At 46.1% G+C, this 15,832-nt stretch overlaps 1 protein-coding gene across 1 annotated transcript; it reads right to left on the reverse strand.

Annotated features, from left to right (window-relative positions):
• Window positions 1–11,421: 11,421 nt before the first annotated feature.
• On the reverse strand, window positions 11,422–12,883 carry LOC119217247 (granzyme G-like). Its single transcript, XM_037470749.2, has 5 exons — window positions 12,812–12,883; window positions 12,568–12,727; window positions 12,308–12,440; window positions 11,996–12,214; window positions 11,422–11,872 (listed from the first exon to the last, which is right to left on the reverse strand). Exons 1-5 carry the CDS (start codon window positions 12,867–12,869, stop codon window positions 11,708–11,710), a joined length of 735 nt encoding a protein of 244 aa, XP_037326646.2. The 5' UTR covers window positions 12,870–12,883; the 3' UTR covers window positions 11,422–11,707.
• Window positions 12,884–15,832: the final 2,949 nt, after the last annotated feature.

Consider the following 15,832-nt stretch of genomic DNA (forward strand, 5'->3'; position numbering starts at 1 on the left):
AGGGTGGGAGGGGAGAGGGGAGAGGGGGGGGGGGGTTGCCTCCTACCAGAGCATGTGTCTGCAAACCGGGGGCTCCTTATCGGCCGGGTGTATGCCGGGCGGAGGTGTGTGGAGCCCCCCCCCCGGGAGGGGTGAACCGTCCAGAAAGAGTAGTCGTGTTTAGCAGAAACAAAGATTTCCCAGATGATGACTTTTCTTGTCCCCTTGTGATCCGGTGCAAACACTTTCTCACTTGGGGGGGGTGGGGTGGAGAGACGCTGACGACACTTGATGAGAGAAGGACCTCTGCTGGATGTGTCTCGATACTGCCAACCTCCTCGCCTCCCGAGTCGTGGAAACTACTCTGCAAACCTGGGTAAAAGTTGTGTTGCGTTGTGTGCACGTAGAGCCTTTAGCGACAGGGTGACATTGAGACACCTGGTCCCTTTAAGAAAGACATCTATTGTATTGTATACATATCGTTGTTCAGGGCTGGGTAGCGTGGGCAGCTCATTTCCCGGCAACGAAGCCAATGGCGGTTTTGTGTGGACGCATTCCTCACGCCGTGCTGTTTACCTTCGGCTCCGCGTTATCTCCGACGCGCTGCACTGCAAACAGACTGGTTTCTAGAGGCGGCTCCGGCCCCCATCCCCACCCCCCCCCCCCCCCCGTGGGCCGCGAGCGTAGGAGACACACAGGAAGTGGTGGGCGACCAGCAAACTGTATTTCCCCTTCCTGTCTATGTCCTCCCGCCCTGCCTGCCTGCCCTTTGGCTATTAATGTAACTCCGAGCTACCCACCACACGCCCACACGGCCAGTGGGAGCTGGTGTGCAATAGAAGCGCAAACGTGCACGTGCATGCGGCCCCTCCCGCACCGGCGAAAAAAACATGGGTTTAGATAATTGCCGGCTCACGAGTGCCGTGGTTGGTCTTTTCACATCTTTCCAGCGAGAAGGGCAGACAGAAGCAGGTGTGCTCGGGGGCAAAACTGTCAGACCATCCCCCCCCCAGGTTTTCCAAAGGGAATCTGGTGGTTGGAGACACTACCGGTTTTATCCACAGGGACCGCCAAAATCCACACAAAATCACAGTTCCTCGTAGTAGCATCAAGTAGCTGCACCTGCACACAAAATGGCACATAGAGCGCTCACAGCCACACACACACACACACGCACACACACATTAGAGATGTACCACTGCAGATTATTCTCAAAGAAATGAGGGTTGATTCATCTTCGCTGCCTCCTTCACGTGAGCCCTTTTTTCTTCTTCTTCTCCTTTTTTTTTTTTTTCTCCTCCTTTGTAAAAAAGAGGCCTCAGAGTGGGCTGACAAATTTAGCACCTCAGCTGTGCACTTGCAATCCCTCCATCTCTTCACGCTCTTTGTTCCATTTACCAACTGGCACGGCCCCCACGCACACGCACACAAATGTTCCGTGCAGCCCTTATCTCCTCCCCTCGGTCATCCGGGCTGATCAGTGAGGACAGAGGGGAAGACGCACTGGCATGAATCAGAGTGAATCATAGCACCCCGAAGAGAGAGGTGTTGCATTTAACCAGGGCCACGGACCATTTATAATGGCCTGGGCGTGCCCGTTCTCACCATAGGCCACGGAGGATGCTGACAATGAACCGGCAGATGAGGGGGTGGTGACTCCTTTTAAATGCCAGCTATGTACCTTCTCATTCAGCCTGTCTGAATCAGATATTTAGAGCAGGGTGAAGGAACTCCAACGGTAGGATGAAACATTATATATATATATATATATATTTTTTAGACACAGTGATTTGCAAATGAGGGAGCACAGACACTTCATTACCACGCGAGAAAAGTGATCTTTTTTTTTCAGGACATTGAGGATAGATTTGTTTCTGTGCACATTTCCTCTTTGCTGATTGCATTTTGACGAGAAAAAACACAACTTCGACAACATGACAAGAAAGCCTCCCTCCCATACAGACCTCGGCCTAACACGCCTGTTAAAGTCTAATTAGTGAAGCAAGTAGCTGGAAGATAAATAAACATAATTATCATATCAAATACGTTCGCTGTTTAGGGGGGGGATGATCGACTAATTTGACAAACACTTTGTTCCTCCCCGCATGCCAATCACGCTCGATGCATGGCGTTTTTGACGGGAGTCGGATGAGTGCACGCTACCATTCAAAATGCATGGAGTCAGATCCCCGAAGCAGCAGTGCACCGAAAAAAAAGACAACCGGCACATCCCTTCAACCCCCAAACGTCCTGCCCCTCCCCCCCCCCCCCAACAAAATTGCAACCAGCACGTTGGAGAGCAGATTTCAGGTGAAGCAGCTTCGAGAGGCAATCAGCGCCTGAACAATTACATCTGGTGCATTGATTGCGTATTGATTGAGGGTCGCCAGACACCTGACTGGAATCACATCGCATATTCCCCACACACACACACGCGCGCACACACGCCGGCTCAGCCTGGCAACAAATACGATGAAGACAAGATATGTAGGGAGAAGACACGACACGTGGGCCTCTCTCTGTTTTTTCCTGTTCCGCAGAGAGAAGAAAGGAGGGATGATTTCATTACCAGCCGACATGTAGGCTCATGCCGCACGGCTTTACCCAACCGACCGTTGTCATGGCAGCAGCTTATCATGGGGGGGGGGGGGGGGGGGGGGGACACACCCACGGCAACCTGCGTTACAGCGTTGGTGCGTACGGGTGTGTTTTCGTCGGGAAATGACAAGCGAAGGCCGGCTTCCTGAGGACAACACAACAGCAACAGTCGGCCAGCTGCTGCTCTATCTGGAAACCTGGAGGGGGGGCGTTTCCTGTCTCGTCCCCTCGAGGGCCCTCTCTCGGGTGTTTTCAGACTCGGGGCCGGTCACCTAGGAGGCGCGAATGCTCGCCGGCTTCACAATTTGACTGCGATCCAACCTGTCGGCGCATCGCGGCGTGCCCCGTCCTCAGACACGAGTCCCTGCGCGGTGCATTAATCTTCATCAGGTTCTTTCGCGGAGCAGCTGTGAGACGGCGCACTCAATGTGTAACGCCTGCACTGCGTCAATGGGCCTGTGGCCCTTCTGCTAGGACTCAAAGACTCTCACTGCGAGCACACGGATTAGGCCGTGTTCCGTGTCGCCCCCCCCTTCAGTATCACATGTGCGTTTCCTGAAATCAGTAGCCACTGCCCTCACGTCTGAGGGATTTGTATTCGGAGAATTTCATCGTGAACAAAAAGCTGCCCTACGGTGCTAATATGTGATGTGACAGAAATGCAAATTTCAGTTTGAAACGGGAGAAAGCTATGAAAAGAAGCCAGCATCTGGCTCATTAAGCGTCTCAGAATCGCTCTCTTGCCTTTTCTGTGCAGTGTTTACTTGGCTGCTTTTGCAATGACATCAATCATGTTTCCTGGCTTGACAACAACAACAACAACAACAACAGCAACAACAACAAACGGACTCCCCGGTCTTTATTTTACTGGAATAGTTTCAGTCACTTAAGTTCCCCTTGCACATTCAGAAACTTTTTGTAACACGGTCAATCAAGATGGCGGCACTGACCGCGTTTTTATTCAACACGCCATGTAGTGGTTTGAATTGTACACAACGACTCGTATCTCCTCTCGGGGAGCGGTTGTGAGGGGACAGGAGGAAACGCACGGCAGGTTTCCACGACGACAACTTTTTATTTTGCGCCCCCACCTCGGTGGTGTTGATGGATAGCCGGATGAGCAAACACGCGAGAACGGAGACAGTCTGGCAGAGTCGTTGGGAGGAGGCCGGCCCGGTGGGCTGGGGTCCACGGGCAGGCGGGGGCGGAACGAAGAAGGCGGCGGAGTTGCGTGCCGGCCTGCCTGCTTTTGTCTGGAACAGAATGTCCTCTTTGTGTACACACACCCCCCCCCACCACCCCCCCACCACCCCCCCTCCCTTGATGGATGACAAGCAAGCAACTTGCTCGGAGCCAATACCTTACGAACACGGCGAGATGTGTGTCTGTGCCTTCTGATAAGAAGCCTCTGGCGAGCAAATGGAACAATGGAGGAAACCCGTGAGCGCCTGAACGTTTGCCGTGGGTGGCTGTTTGTGTTTCTACGCCTCGGAGCTAAATCACCTGCCACTTTGTCCATGAATGAATCTCCAGTTTAAAGAAAAAAAAAGAAAGCGTCCTTCTGGTTATGAAGTAGAAATGAAAGAAGTGGCGTCTGCTATGCTGCAGGAACTTCTAGCTGCCCTCAATCTGGTCGCTGCGTTTGACCACGAGAATCCGATGCCCACCCGAGGTGAAAAATACAGTCGGCGTGAAAGAGCAACATACGCACATTAGCCATAAGTGCAGGGGTGTGCACACACACACACACACACACACACACACACACTGTGAACGCATACTTAAACAGTACATTTGTCTTGTTTTGGCTTCTTTCAGTGAATACAGATGTAACTCATGTGAACAATAGTTCAATGATGAGTAGAATTAGAGTAAAGTTCTGAAGGATTTCTTCCCTGCAGGTACCAATTTTGACACCTGAAGTGGGCTGATACGGACCACCGGTCAAAAACTAAAACATAAATTATTGGTTTGTAACCAATTTTCCATTGAAAAAATAAATGTTGAATTGCATTCGGCTAGCTCTGGCTAACGCTGCATCTGCTGCTAGCTTCCGCCCACTAGCTTCCGCCCGTTAACTTCTACCTGCTAGCTTTCGCCCACTAGCTTCCGCCTGTTAGCTTCCGCCCGCTAGCTTCTGCCCACTAGCTTCCGCCTGTTAGCTTCCGCCCGCTAGCTTCTGCCCACTGGCTTCTGCCCCGCTAACATCCGTCCGTAACTTCCATCAACAGCGCTTTCTCCTGAGCTGGTGATGGAAGAATGGACGAATTAGCCACCCGGCCACTTTCCCACCTCTCTTTTATTGCACCAAGTCCAAATCCTCTGTGTGTACCATATGTTGCAATACATGGCTCCTGATTCTGATCCTGCTGAAAGTTCTGCATGTTCCAGCGGGACGAACAGATCGGGTAGCATGAGATAAATTACACACCGGTCTAACTAATGACATTTGAATTTAACCTGAGTTGGGTTGGGGAGCAAAGTCTGCAGAACACACAGATTAATCTGCGCAGAAAACACACACACGCAGATGCACAGCGGCAATTATTCTTTGCCACTTGCCCAAACAACAATTTGGGCAACGTGCACACACACACACACACACACACTGATAGACGGTCTGTTTGAGGGAATGACTCACCCCCTCCACCTGGAGTAGAGCCAAGCCTTTCTCGCCTCCTCCCCCTTCATCTGCGTGAGCCCTTCACTCCACTCACTCCAGCTCCACTATGGAAGCATTTCAATCATTCAAATTAGCTGTAATCACAGCCGAAGGCACAGAGTGGGAATGGCGGCACGTCACTCTGCATACTCGAGAACACTTAATACATTGATTCTTTTTTTTTTTTTTTTTATGTGCGTTGAGAATAAAAACGGGAAGCCGGGGAGGGAATAAATAAGCTATCCAGGCCGAGGCTTCCAAGACAAAGGATGAGAGGCCGGCTTCGTAATGAGCAGCGCCGAGACTCCTTTCCGTCTTCAGACCTGACATGCGAGGCGCATCAGTGGCACCAGCTGCAGTCTTCACATAATGACACAAATTATTGGCTCGTTAATGGGCGGCTTGGCCTCGAGTGTTCGGCCGCCGGCAGCATTCTGGAGGCCGGGGGCAGCGCGGGATCAATCCATCCCTCCTTGGGCGTGCGATAAAGAACGCGGGATGCATCCAGAGGACATCTAATCCACCTCGCAATGTCTCCCCCCACCTCTCTCTCTAATCCATAACCGGCCCCCGGAGACTCATATTGTGAGACTCCTACACACACACGCCCCCACCCACACCTTCTCTCTCCTCCACACATCCCCCTCAGAACCACTATCTGTCCACCTCCACAGTCGGCCTGTGGACAAACCCGGCATAACAATGTGATCTCGCCTCTTAAAGGCATCAAGGGCAGCTTTTTTGTATCATTACCTTTCAGTTCAGGCCTGTGTTGTTAAATTCATGCGAGCATCGGGACGCTAGACAAGGAAACCCAGGAGCTCACACGTTCATCTTGTGTGGATTCAATGCTGCTGATGGTGTTGAAATGTGCATTGATTGTTGTTGTGCAGAAGATATAAATATATATATGTATATTTTTATGTCTCAGGCTAATTCGACCACTGAAGCATCACAACTCGAAGCTGCGTCTCTGCATCAAACAGAGAGTCGAGGGCAGGATACACGGGTCCAGCCTGCGTGAGGCCTCCTGCAGTAGCTTTGCTTACAGTGCCCCCTTCTGTAAAATAATTCAACCATATATACACATGCATGTGAATTTACTTGTATACACACAGCGACAGTCAAAAGGTGGGACACATTATCTCATTGTGTCCCAAATGGTTCTTGACTGGTACTCCACATCATTTTTCCCTCTTTCTTTGAATATCTGCATTTTGCAGCTTCTCACCTGACTAAAGTTGTGAGTGAAGCTTCACATCGCCTGCCCCCCCCTCCCTCCTCCACCACAGTGGAAAAATGTGGTTCTGCACAGGAAGCCATGAGATGCACTTGTGTGTAGGAGGCGCTGCTACAATAGAAAAAGGGGTAGTTCAGAAGTCCGGGTGCAGCATCCACTGCTATTTTTAACCCGACTGGTTCTTCACTTTCTGATCTTAATTCCCTCCACAAAGTGCATTTGTATCGATCAAAGTGACTTTTTGCAAGCATAATTAATTGAAGCTATCGTACAACATGTGACAATAGTTCATCAAGCTTTTCCTTTACTTTTTTCTCCACTGTGTGCCTTTGAGACTTGATGAAAACGGGTTTGCTGATCTAATCCATCCTTTTCTTTTACACATTTTCCTGCCCTGCTACATTCTGTGCTGAGTCACTGCTATTCAAAGGTTTCCTGCACCTGGCCTGTAGCATCCGTAAACAGATTAAGTGTCAGGTGTTCTTCAACCCAACATTTAAACAAACTATGCAGCGAGTTGAATTACAGCATTTGATTTGTTTAAAGGCAGTGCTGCCACCTAGTGTGCTAATATAGAACAGTGTCGGTTCGCTCAAGCCCTGTTAAATACTAAACACATTTGAATTAAAAAAATATAATGTCAAAAAATGTTACTGAAAATAAAAAGCATGCATACCTGCGTATTAAAAAGATACATGTATTAAAATCCTGCATTTAAAATAGGATTAATACATAAAAATCAACAACATTCTATTGAGCTTAATTCCACAATTAGGAAGTGAAAGCCTCTTGTTTTATGAATAAAATATTAAATGTATTTTTTTGGTGTTCTATATTGTATTTGACCTCATTGGGGCTTACAACAATTGTTTAATTAAAAAAAAAGACAAAGTTCTGGTTTAACGCAGTTTATCTTTTAACATGATTAATGGACAAGAACAGTAACAACTAATTGTGCCTCGCACAAAGTAACATTGAAATAAGTAAAGTTAGTAAGTAGCTCATAATTGTGCAGCTCTTGGGTAAACGTACTTGTTCCTGGTGTCTCCTTCATGTCGGCAGTCGGGGTGATGTGTGCCGAGTGTCCCGCTGATGGAACTGAAAGTAGGTCGTTACGTCCTGAAAAGTCCTCATCTTGCCTTTCTGTAATTTTGTAGAAACTCTAAAAGCCATAAACCTCGTTTAAATTAAAAAATTTCCAAACACCCTCTTACGTCCACATTATAGAGTGGGATTAGCATTCAGCAGGGTTCGTTTTAATTTAATTGTACAACATCTAAAGTCAGCCTTAATAGTCAGAAGTGAGCTGAGATCCTCCTTCAACGCTCGACTGCTCCAACACAACATGAAAGATTTCATAGACCTTCTGCTTAAAGCTTAACTGAATATTTATGAGTAGCAAGTACATTAAGTATGAGCGCGGAAGCAACATCCTCTTCATTCCATGGGATTTTCTTGTTATTTCTGACTTAATGAGAGGTATAAAACACTCCCTTGAGACTCCCGGGTTACGTCAAAGCCACTTCCACACACGTAATGTACATTCTGCACTCAGGTCACCATAACAGGCCGCTTACCCAAAAGGCACTTGTGAGCGAAAAGCACCAGTCGGGTCATTTGGGGTTTGACACATCTTTCCTGAGGATGCAGCACTTTAAGAAATGACAAACAAGAGCTTTGAGACAAATGTATATCGGCTCGTCATCCTGCCCTCCGAGCTTCCCTGCAGCCTCTGAATTATTCAGCGAAGCCGGGATCTGGAGGCCATTAGAAGATCCAAATCGCAGGAAGATTCCTCACGTTGAGTCATCGAGGCTGCTAACTCATCCGAATGCAACGGAGGCAAAGTTCAACTGGCAAAACAGTCCAAATAGGTTTTCAGTAGGTCTATGAGTAAGGGATGTATATATATTAGGGCCGGGACTTTAGGGCGTTAATTACGATTCATTAATGACAATGTGAATTAAGATTAATTAATTACACAAAAAATAACACATTAAACATTTTTTACGCATTTCTACACTTATTTTTTGCACCGCGGAACGTTTCTCACCGGATGAGTTTCGGAGGGACCGATTATACTGGAGCACCAACTAGCGTTCATGACTTCAGACAACAACAAACCACAGTGAACATGAACGAAGAAGCTGACGAGACCGTGTCGGGTGGCCCCGTGAATGGGAAATCTTATTATAATAAACACACGGATGGAAGCGTCGATAAGAGCGTGGTTGTGTGCAAGCTACGCAACAAGGAATTCACATCGAGCCTCAAGTATCACCTCAACGCCAAACAATTAGCAGCTAGCGTGGACGTTAGCCCGACTCAAGGACCCACACCCAACCCACACTGCACCAGAGGACTGGTTTAAGGACCAGGGTAACTAAGTCCACGTCTGACAAAATAATCAATGTACTTGAAAGTTTTGGTCTACTTAAAAAAACCTAGTAATATATATATAATATATTATATTATATATATATTGACCTTACATATATTTTTTTATAATAATTTGTTACCTATTATTTAAAAAAAAATCTTTTCTGTGACATTTTTTGACCCTACATATTTTGACTTTTTTCACAATATTTTTTTCCCATGACATGCTTGGAATGATCTTAGATGGAGCAACCTACACGGCCCTGTCACTAATGCCAAATGCCCCAAATTTCTGTACTTTAAACCTTATCTGGGTTCAACCCTCAAGGGACATGGTGGCTCTTCCTAAATCCTTTTTTAGTTTTGGGTAACTGACATTTATAAAAAATCATAATGGGATATTGCCCCAGAGACGGATTGGTGCATCTTGGAGGATTAACCATGCTATTCATTCTTCCTGCATTGGTAAAGGCACAAGTGAGTTGAATTTGAATGTAACAGAGAATTGGAGGGTGGATGCACTAAAAAGGGTAAACAAATCTACACCATGTGCCAGACTGTCAGTTTAAGGTTGTTCACAGGATGCCCTGAAGTAGACAAACATGTGATTGTCTTGAAAAATGCCCTCAGAGGCTGTAATAAGTTTCATGTCAGTGTGACCACTGAATGAGACACATCTGCTCATCTTTACTGACTCATCCGGCCTTCTCTCCCGTCAAAAAGGTGGAACCCTATAGGCTACGTAGCATGGCTAATAAGTGCTAAAAGCTAAAGCAAATTTAGTCAATTCATCATCATTCAAAAGATTCTTCATCATTTTTGACAATGCCATCATAACTTAAGTGAACGCGCCTTGTGTTTCTGCATAACCACTAGGGTTCACTTCTCTGAAACAACCAGTGGGGACAATGCCCCCACTACTACCTCCGCAGTAGTGCGCTCAAGACTTGGCGGGTGGGATTTGAACCCACTGGCGGTGCGCACAGAGGCTTTTGGCACCCTGCACTCACCCCTACACTACCAGTCCTGGTCACATTTTGGCAACTTTGATTCTCCTATTTAACCTTGAGCATGTGAGTTAAACTTTATAACTGTTTTAAATGCTATTTCCACATCTGGGCTTGAACCCACAACCTTCAAGTGCAGTGCAGGGGCTTATGTCAGCAGCTCTTCCACTGTGCTACTTCACCACACACTAACTGATGATTTGTTTGTTGTATTTAACCTTGAGATTGCTACTCAAACCTGAAGTAAAGCCAAAGGCTCAAACACAAGACTGGGCTTGAACCCACAACCTTCAGGGTAAGGACAGTAGCTCCTCAGCTCTTGTGCTGCACTACCTCACCATGCTCAAATTAAATTTTTGTTTCTCGTATTTAACCTTGAGACTGCTACTCAAACCACAAAACTCTTTCAGCAGAAGTGATGTCTGCATGAAGGGGCATAAACCCACAACCTCAGACAGCAGGTTGGAGCCTGCAGCCCTTCAGTTGTTCCCTTGTGCTATTCAAGCACATGCCTCATTGTGTCCGTTTCTCCTATTAGACCTTGGGATTGTTTACTAAACCTCAAAACTGTTTCAAAGTTTACAGTTTGAAGCCCTGACTGCAACCAAACCCTCCTTCTGAGAGAGCAGGTTTGAACTGAGGATCCTCCACACTTCAGCCTTCCTGCTATCTCCCTGCACTGTTCCACCACACACCTGTTGATGCTTTTGAATCCAACCTCAATTCTCATAGATTCTCAGGCTGGAATCCACAACCGTTCCATACCGTTATAATAGAATTGCGGGTCAAGTAAAGTCATATAATGGCATTTCTAATAAAGCCCTAGTTGATTTCACTACTTTTATGCTGTGATCCTTATTTCACTTTTTTCGACATGTGTGCTGATGCCCGCGTGTGAATTGAGAGGATCCATACCGACTCCCCTATGGAGCTAAACCAGTCTGAGGGTCCTCCTCAGCTGAGTGGAGAATAAATCCCGGAAGAAATAAACACGTTTGACACACGGCACCTTGAGGAGAGAGAATCAAATCCCAAATGTGGATCAGGAAGGTCAGCTTTGATTCCACTAGAGACACCAGAACTCACGATGATTCACAGTGTCACTGTTTAATTTAAAATTAAGGCCGGGACTTTAGCGCGTTAATTTCGATTAATTAATTACAATGTGAATTAAGATTAATTAATTACACTAAAAATAACACATTAAACATTTTTTACGCACTTTGAAATTGTTTAATGTTGTGACATATAGCTGGTTATGAACCAATTTGTTATTTACATTTCTATTTTATGTTCCAGATAAATAGGAAGCCGTAATCAAATCAAGTGGGCTTATTAAATGTCTAAACTCATTTAATGCCCAAAGGAGGCCGTTATTAGAAAGACGTCTTATATTAATAAAAAGGGATCTGTGATTACAGAAATCAAGGACATGCTTCAGTTTACGCATGAGAAGAGCGTTTTGAGCCGTGACCTCTGCATCAATGAACTTTGATCACAAGGAGGCAGTGTCGTCTTTTTATTAGAGATGGTGAGAAAGCACAAAACAAACAGTCTTCTCCAGCTGCACAAAGCACCAGTTTATTTAATGTTGCATTTAAAAGCAGTACAGTGTACAACATACATATATTTGATGGTATTTAATCTAATTCTATACCACTGTATGTGCCATGAAAGGCCTTGAATTTTTTTTTCGTTGATTTCATTCATCTTGCTAAACAAAAGCGTAATTTGTATCAATTATTTATTTTAAAGCGCCAATAAATCTGCGTGTGAATCGATGCAAAAGCATTAAAATGTGATATGGATCATCAGCCGTACGATTTGTTGCCAACAGAAAATTCAAATGCCGGATTGTGATCCATTCTTCATGATCGAATCGATCCACTTGTTGTAGTTGGAAATCTTGATGTAATAATTTATTTTCGAATGCGAATTGTATGCGGAAATCACTCCGTACACCTTCCCAGCCCCGTTCCCGCAGACCAGCGGCCCCCCGGAGTCCCCCTGGAAGGAAACACACACACACACACACACACCACTCAGTGACACACACCATCCATCGATCCATCCGTTTGCCATCATTTGCCTTTGTTTTCTTCACGGGTCACGTCCTCGAAACACGCTTACCCCGCCGGGTGCCGTCGCTCCGCTGGAGCAGTAGTCCTCCGCGCACTCGGCGGCGTCGATGAGTTTCACGTTGCCCTCCCTGAGGACGTGGGACATGTGGCCTTTGTCCCTGTTGGTTTTCCCCCAGCCGGCCACGGCACACGAGCGGGGATCGGGCACGTCCGCCCTCTCCAAATCAATGGGGCTCACAGTCCGAGTGAATTCTGCATTGGTGCTCAACTTAAGGAAGAAGGAAGGATTAAAGATAGATCACGGATGTACATACATCAATCTGTAACATAGTCGACCTAAACTGGACATGCCCCCTCTTACCTGAAGAAGCATAATGTCATGTTTAACGTCATTGAAATTGAATTCTTCATGTGGATAGGATTTTTTCACACTTAATTTCTGTGCTTCAGCTCTGTTTCGGTAATTGTCAAGTCCCAGGTACACGGTGTAGTTGCTGAAATGAGAAGTTAAAACAAGAACATATGTGATCATTCTCAGTGGAGCACATTCGTCAAAACTCAAGTGCAGTCGTTGCCGGGCCGAATTAGTTCCCACAATGCAACGCAGTGGGCTGAAGTGACCTGGCGTTGCAGTGGGCCGCAGTCATCACGAAATCCTCCGTCAAAAGGAAGCCGCCGCAGTGTTGGGTTTTTCCGTCCGCCGTCGTCATCTCCAGCAGCGCCATGTACGGCCGGCTGTGCGGCGCGGCCTTGTGGCCCCCGACGACTGTCCCGGTTTCCACTGAAAACAAATGCATATTACGCGCCCGGCCAAAACTGAGAATGACCGGATCAAAGGGGTTTGGGTAAGGAGTTGAAAACTGACCTCTGCCATGGAGAGTGAGCCAAAGAGCCAGGAGGAGCAGGCGGAGCGACAGGAACATGCTGAGAGGCGCGAGTGGCGGCTCGCATCGCCGTCGACTCTTTTTAAAGAGACGCCAGGCATCAGGAAGAGGAGGAAGGGCTTCTGTGCAAACCATGTGGCGTACAACCACAAACCCACGTGGTGAGCCTCCCCCCCCCCCCAGCGGAAAAACTAAAAAGTTTCCATAGTGAGTGTAAATTATTTTGGTATATTGTGACATTATGGCACATATGTTGTATCGCAGGTGAAAAGTGACTTTGTGTTTTTCACATTTTGGTGGCATTAATTTTTGAATAAATTTGAGTTTTACAGAATATTATTAATAGCACAGTTTCAAGGCATCAATAAATACATTATATTATATACTGCAGTAACAAAAACCCACAATTACCATCAGGCACTGTTTGAATCCATCACTATTCAGAAATGTGCTATTCTGCACAAGTAGTTGTAGTATTTACTTACTTAAAAACATTGGCACTTTTGTACAAGTCACTTTAAGAATGCACGACTTTCACATGGCAGCAGGCATCAAAAAGCACCTACAAACTGGTTTCATGAAAAATGATTGCTGAGCCAATCATACACTACATATGAACCAAGTTAATCGTCGGAGACGTGGTGAGATGCGTCGATAACAGGAACATAACAGGAAGCTGCGAGGTTGAGAAAATAAGCAGCGCTGCTCGGGGCCTCCTGCTATCAGCCGTCAGGTGAGGACTCAAGTGCAGACACTGGAGACCAGATTTAACTTCAGGTGGTTCTTCACCGATGAACAAAATCAAACTCAAAACAACTCCAACCGGGAGCGAGCAAAAAAAAGAAACATAAGGGGCAGACACATGAGTCGTTACAGTCGCAAGGACGCATCTAAGACATGTGGACGAGACCATGGAGTCCTCACGGGACGTGGACGGCCTCGTTGGAAGAATTATTTTGAAAATGAAACTCGAATCAACAAGATGCGGAAGGTCTTTGCAGACTCGAGGTAGAGCCGAGGCCTCTTCTGGAGGAGCGACGGGGGGGGGGGGGGGGGGGGGGGCCAAAGGCTCAACGCAGCTCACTCGCCCCGTTCCAGCCTACATCGTGTCCCGGACATATGAGGCGCAGGGACCTGACTAATGTTGTACCGTCCCAACCGGGTCCAATGTGGTTGTTTCTTTTTGTTATTAATCCACCTGTTTTATTTTTTTTATTTTATACTCTCATTTTTGGCGTAATTGGTATAAATTGACCAAATTCTTTTTTATTTCTGTTGGTTGGATAAAACATCTCTATTTTGGGCCCAGCGGGGCCTGTTGGCAGTTCGCTCGTCTCGTTTATCTTGCTGTCACTTCGTTGGAAATGCTCTCAGGCCGTTTATCTTGTTTTTAATCAACAGGAAGTTTAGATGAACATCCCTGGGTGGAGCTACTTTCAGATGCAAAGACATGTTAAAACTGGCTCATAGAGACAGTCAGCAAAGGTCATTTCAACATGGTCGCCCCCACCATCACACGCATGGGCCGCTAAATCTATTAATATGGAGGGCAAGAGGTGACTTAATTTAAGTAACACCTTTTCTTTTATACAATCCAAATGTTTGAACAAACCAACAAGCTGGTGATGAATTTATCATATTAATACGGTTTGTGTATTAGTAAAAGACTTGTTTCTGCCACAGAACACCAGCACGGGACATAAGGGTCAAGGGACATAAGGGACAAGGGACATAAGGGACAAGGGACAGCAATACTACAGCAACACTAAGGTGAAGTGAAGAGGAATCAAATTCTCTTGTTGCTGGTAATCAACGAGCGAGTTGATTTAAAAGTGTGTGTGTGTGGAGCTTTGAAAGTCAACATGCTCAATTCACACACGCGTGTCGCATGTTAAAGGCGCGTTACACGCCTGAAATCAAGGCGGACTCTTCATGCTGCACCAATGCGCTTCGTTCTCAAGGAGGCAGTGTCGTCTCGGTGTGGATTTACAGTGTTTTTTACAATATAAGATTCACTTGAACCGTGAGGTCATTTTTCAAAGCTCTAGATACAAAACGCACAACGGTCTTCACTTGTAACACAATGTTCAAAACATTGCATTGCGCAATCATATCTTTAAAGAAACCTTTATCCTGTGGGTGCATTGGTTCAAGCAACGGATTCATCATGAAATACCACGGGAACATTTATTTAGATCTACGATCTACGATCAACCATATACAGGATGTTACAGGTTTCATTATTGTACTCAATGGAAATTCATACATCGTACCTCCACGAGGAGAAGAACTCCTCCATCGGGTGAAGGAGAGGAGAGTACGGGGGGCAAATACAAGCTCGTAGGTTGTGCATGGGGAGTCATCACAAGGCCTGCAGCATGGTGTGAAGAAGTGGAACATGGCACCGTAGAAACAGTGTCTGATAGAGAATGATGTTCAAATATTACATCTGTCAGGGTTCTGAAGGCCCCTCAAGGGAGATCACACTCCTTTGTTCTCGTCCCGGCCGGAAACGATCAATCAAAGAGTCAACTGGCTCAAGTTTAAAAAAAAAAATCAAAAAGTATTTAATAACTAAACAAGGGATAAGTTCTACAATTACAAAGGGAAATATAATGTGAACAGTGATGTATTTTGCAAAATAGAGAATTCTCTTACCAGGTCAAAGGTGACTCATCAAAGCGGCTGCAGGAAAATTCTAATAACAGTTCTTCTCCCAGGTTGGTACCTTGAAAACTCCCGGGGGGGCCGTCTTTTGGGTGCGTTTGAATGTCATTGGCTTCTTCTTGAGAGTGTCTCCTCATGGTTCATCCTCTTCACATCCAGGTGTGAATCTGCTGCAGTAACCTGAAACCTCTCTGACTTATCTCTCCCTCACGTTCCAATGAACTCTATGTAGAAACATTTGGCTTCATGCCTCAATGAGTGAATATAAGATAGAACACACAGTTTGTCTTCATCTTGTAACTAGTACACTTCAATTACAACACAACATATAATAC

This window comes from Pungitius pungitius, chromosome 7, assembly GCF_949316345.1.
Source record: "Pungitius pungitius chromosome 7, fPunPun2.1, whole genome shotgun sequence".
In the NCBI taxonomy this organism is placed as follows: Eukaryota; Metazoa; Chordata; class Actinopteri; order Perciformes; family Gasterosteidae; genus Pungitius; species Pungitius pungitius.

Excerpts from the sequence above, each read along its gene's own strand:
- LOC119217247 (XM_037470749.2), bottom strand. The coding sequence starts at position 12,869 with ATGTTCCTGTCGCTCCGCCTGCTCCTCCTGGCTCTTTGGCTCACTCTC. Across the intron at positions 12,728-12,811 it reads GCTCACTCTCCATGGCAGAG|TGGAAACCGGGACAGTCGTC; the intron begins GTCAGTTTTCAA and ends ATTTGTTTTCAG. Across the intron at positions 12,441-12,567 it reads GCGGCCCACTGCAACGCCAG|CAACTACACCGTGTACCTGG; the intron begins GTCACTTCAGCC and ends TTCTCATTTCAG.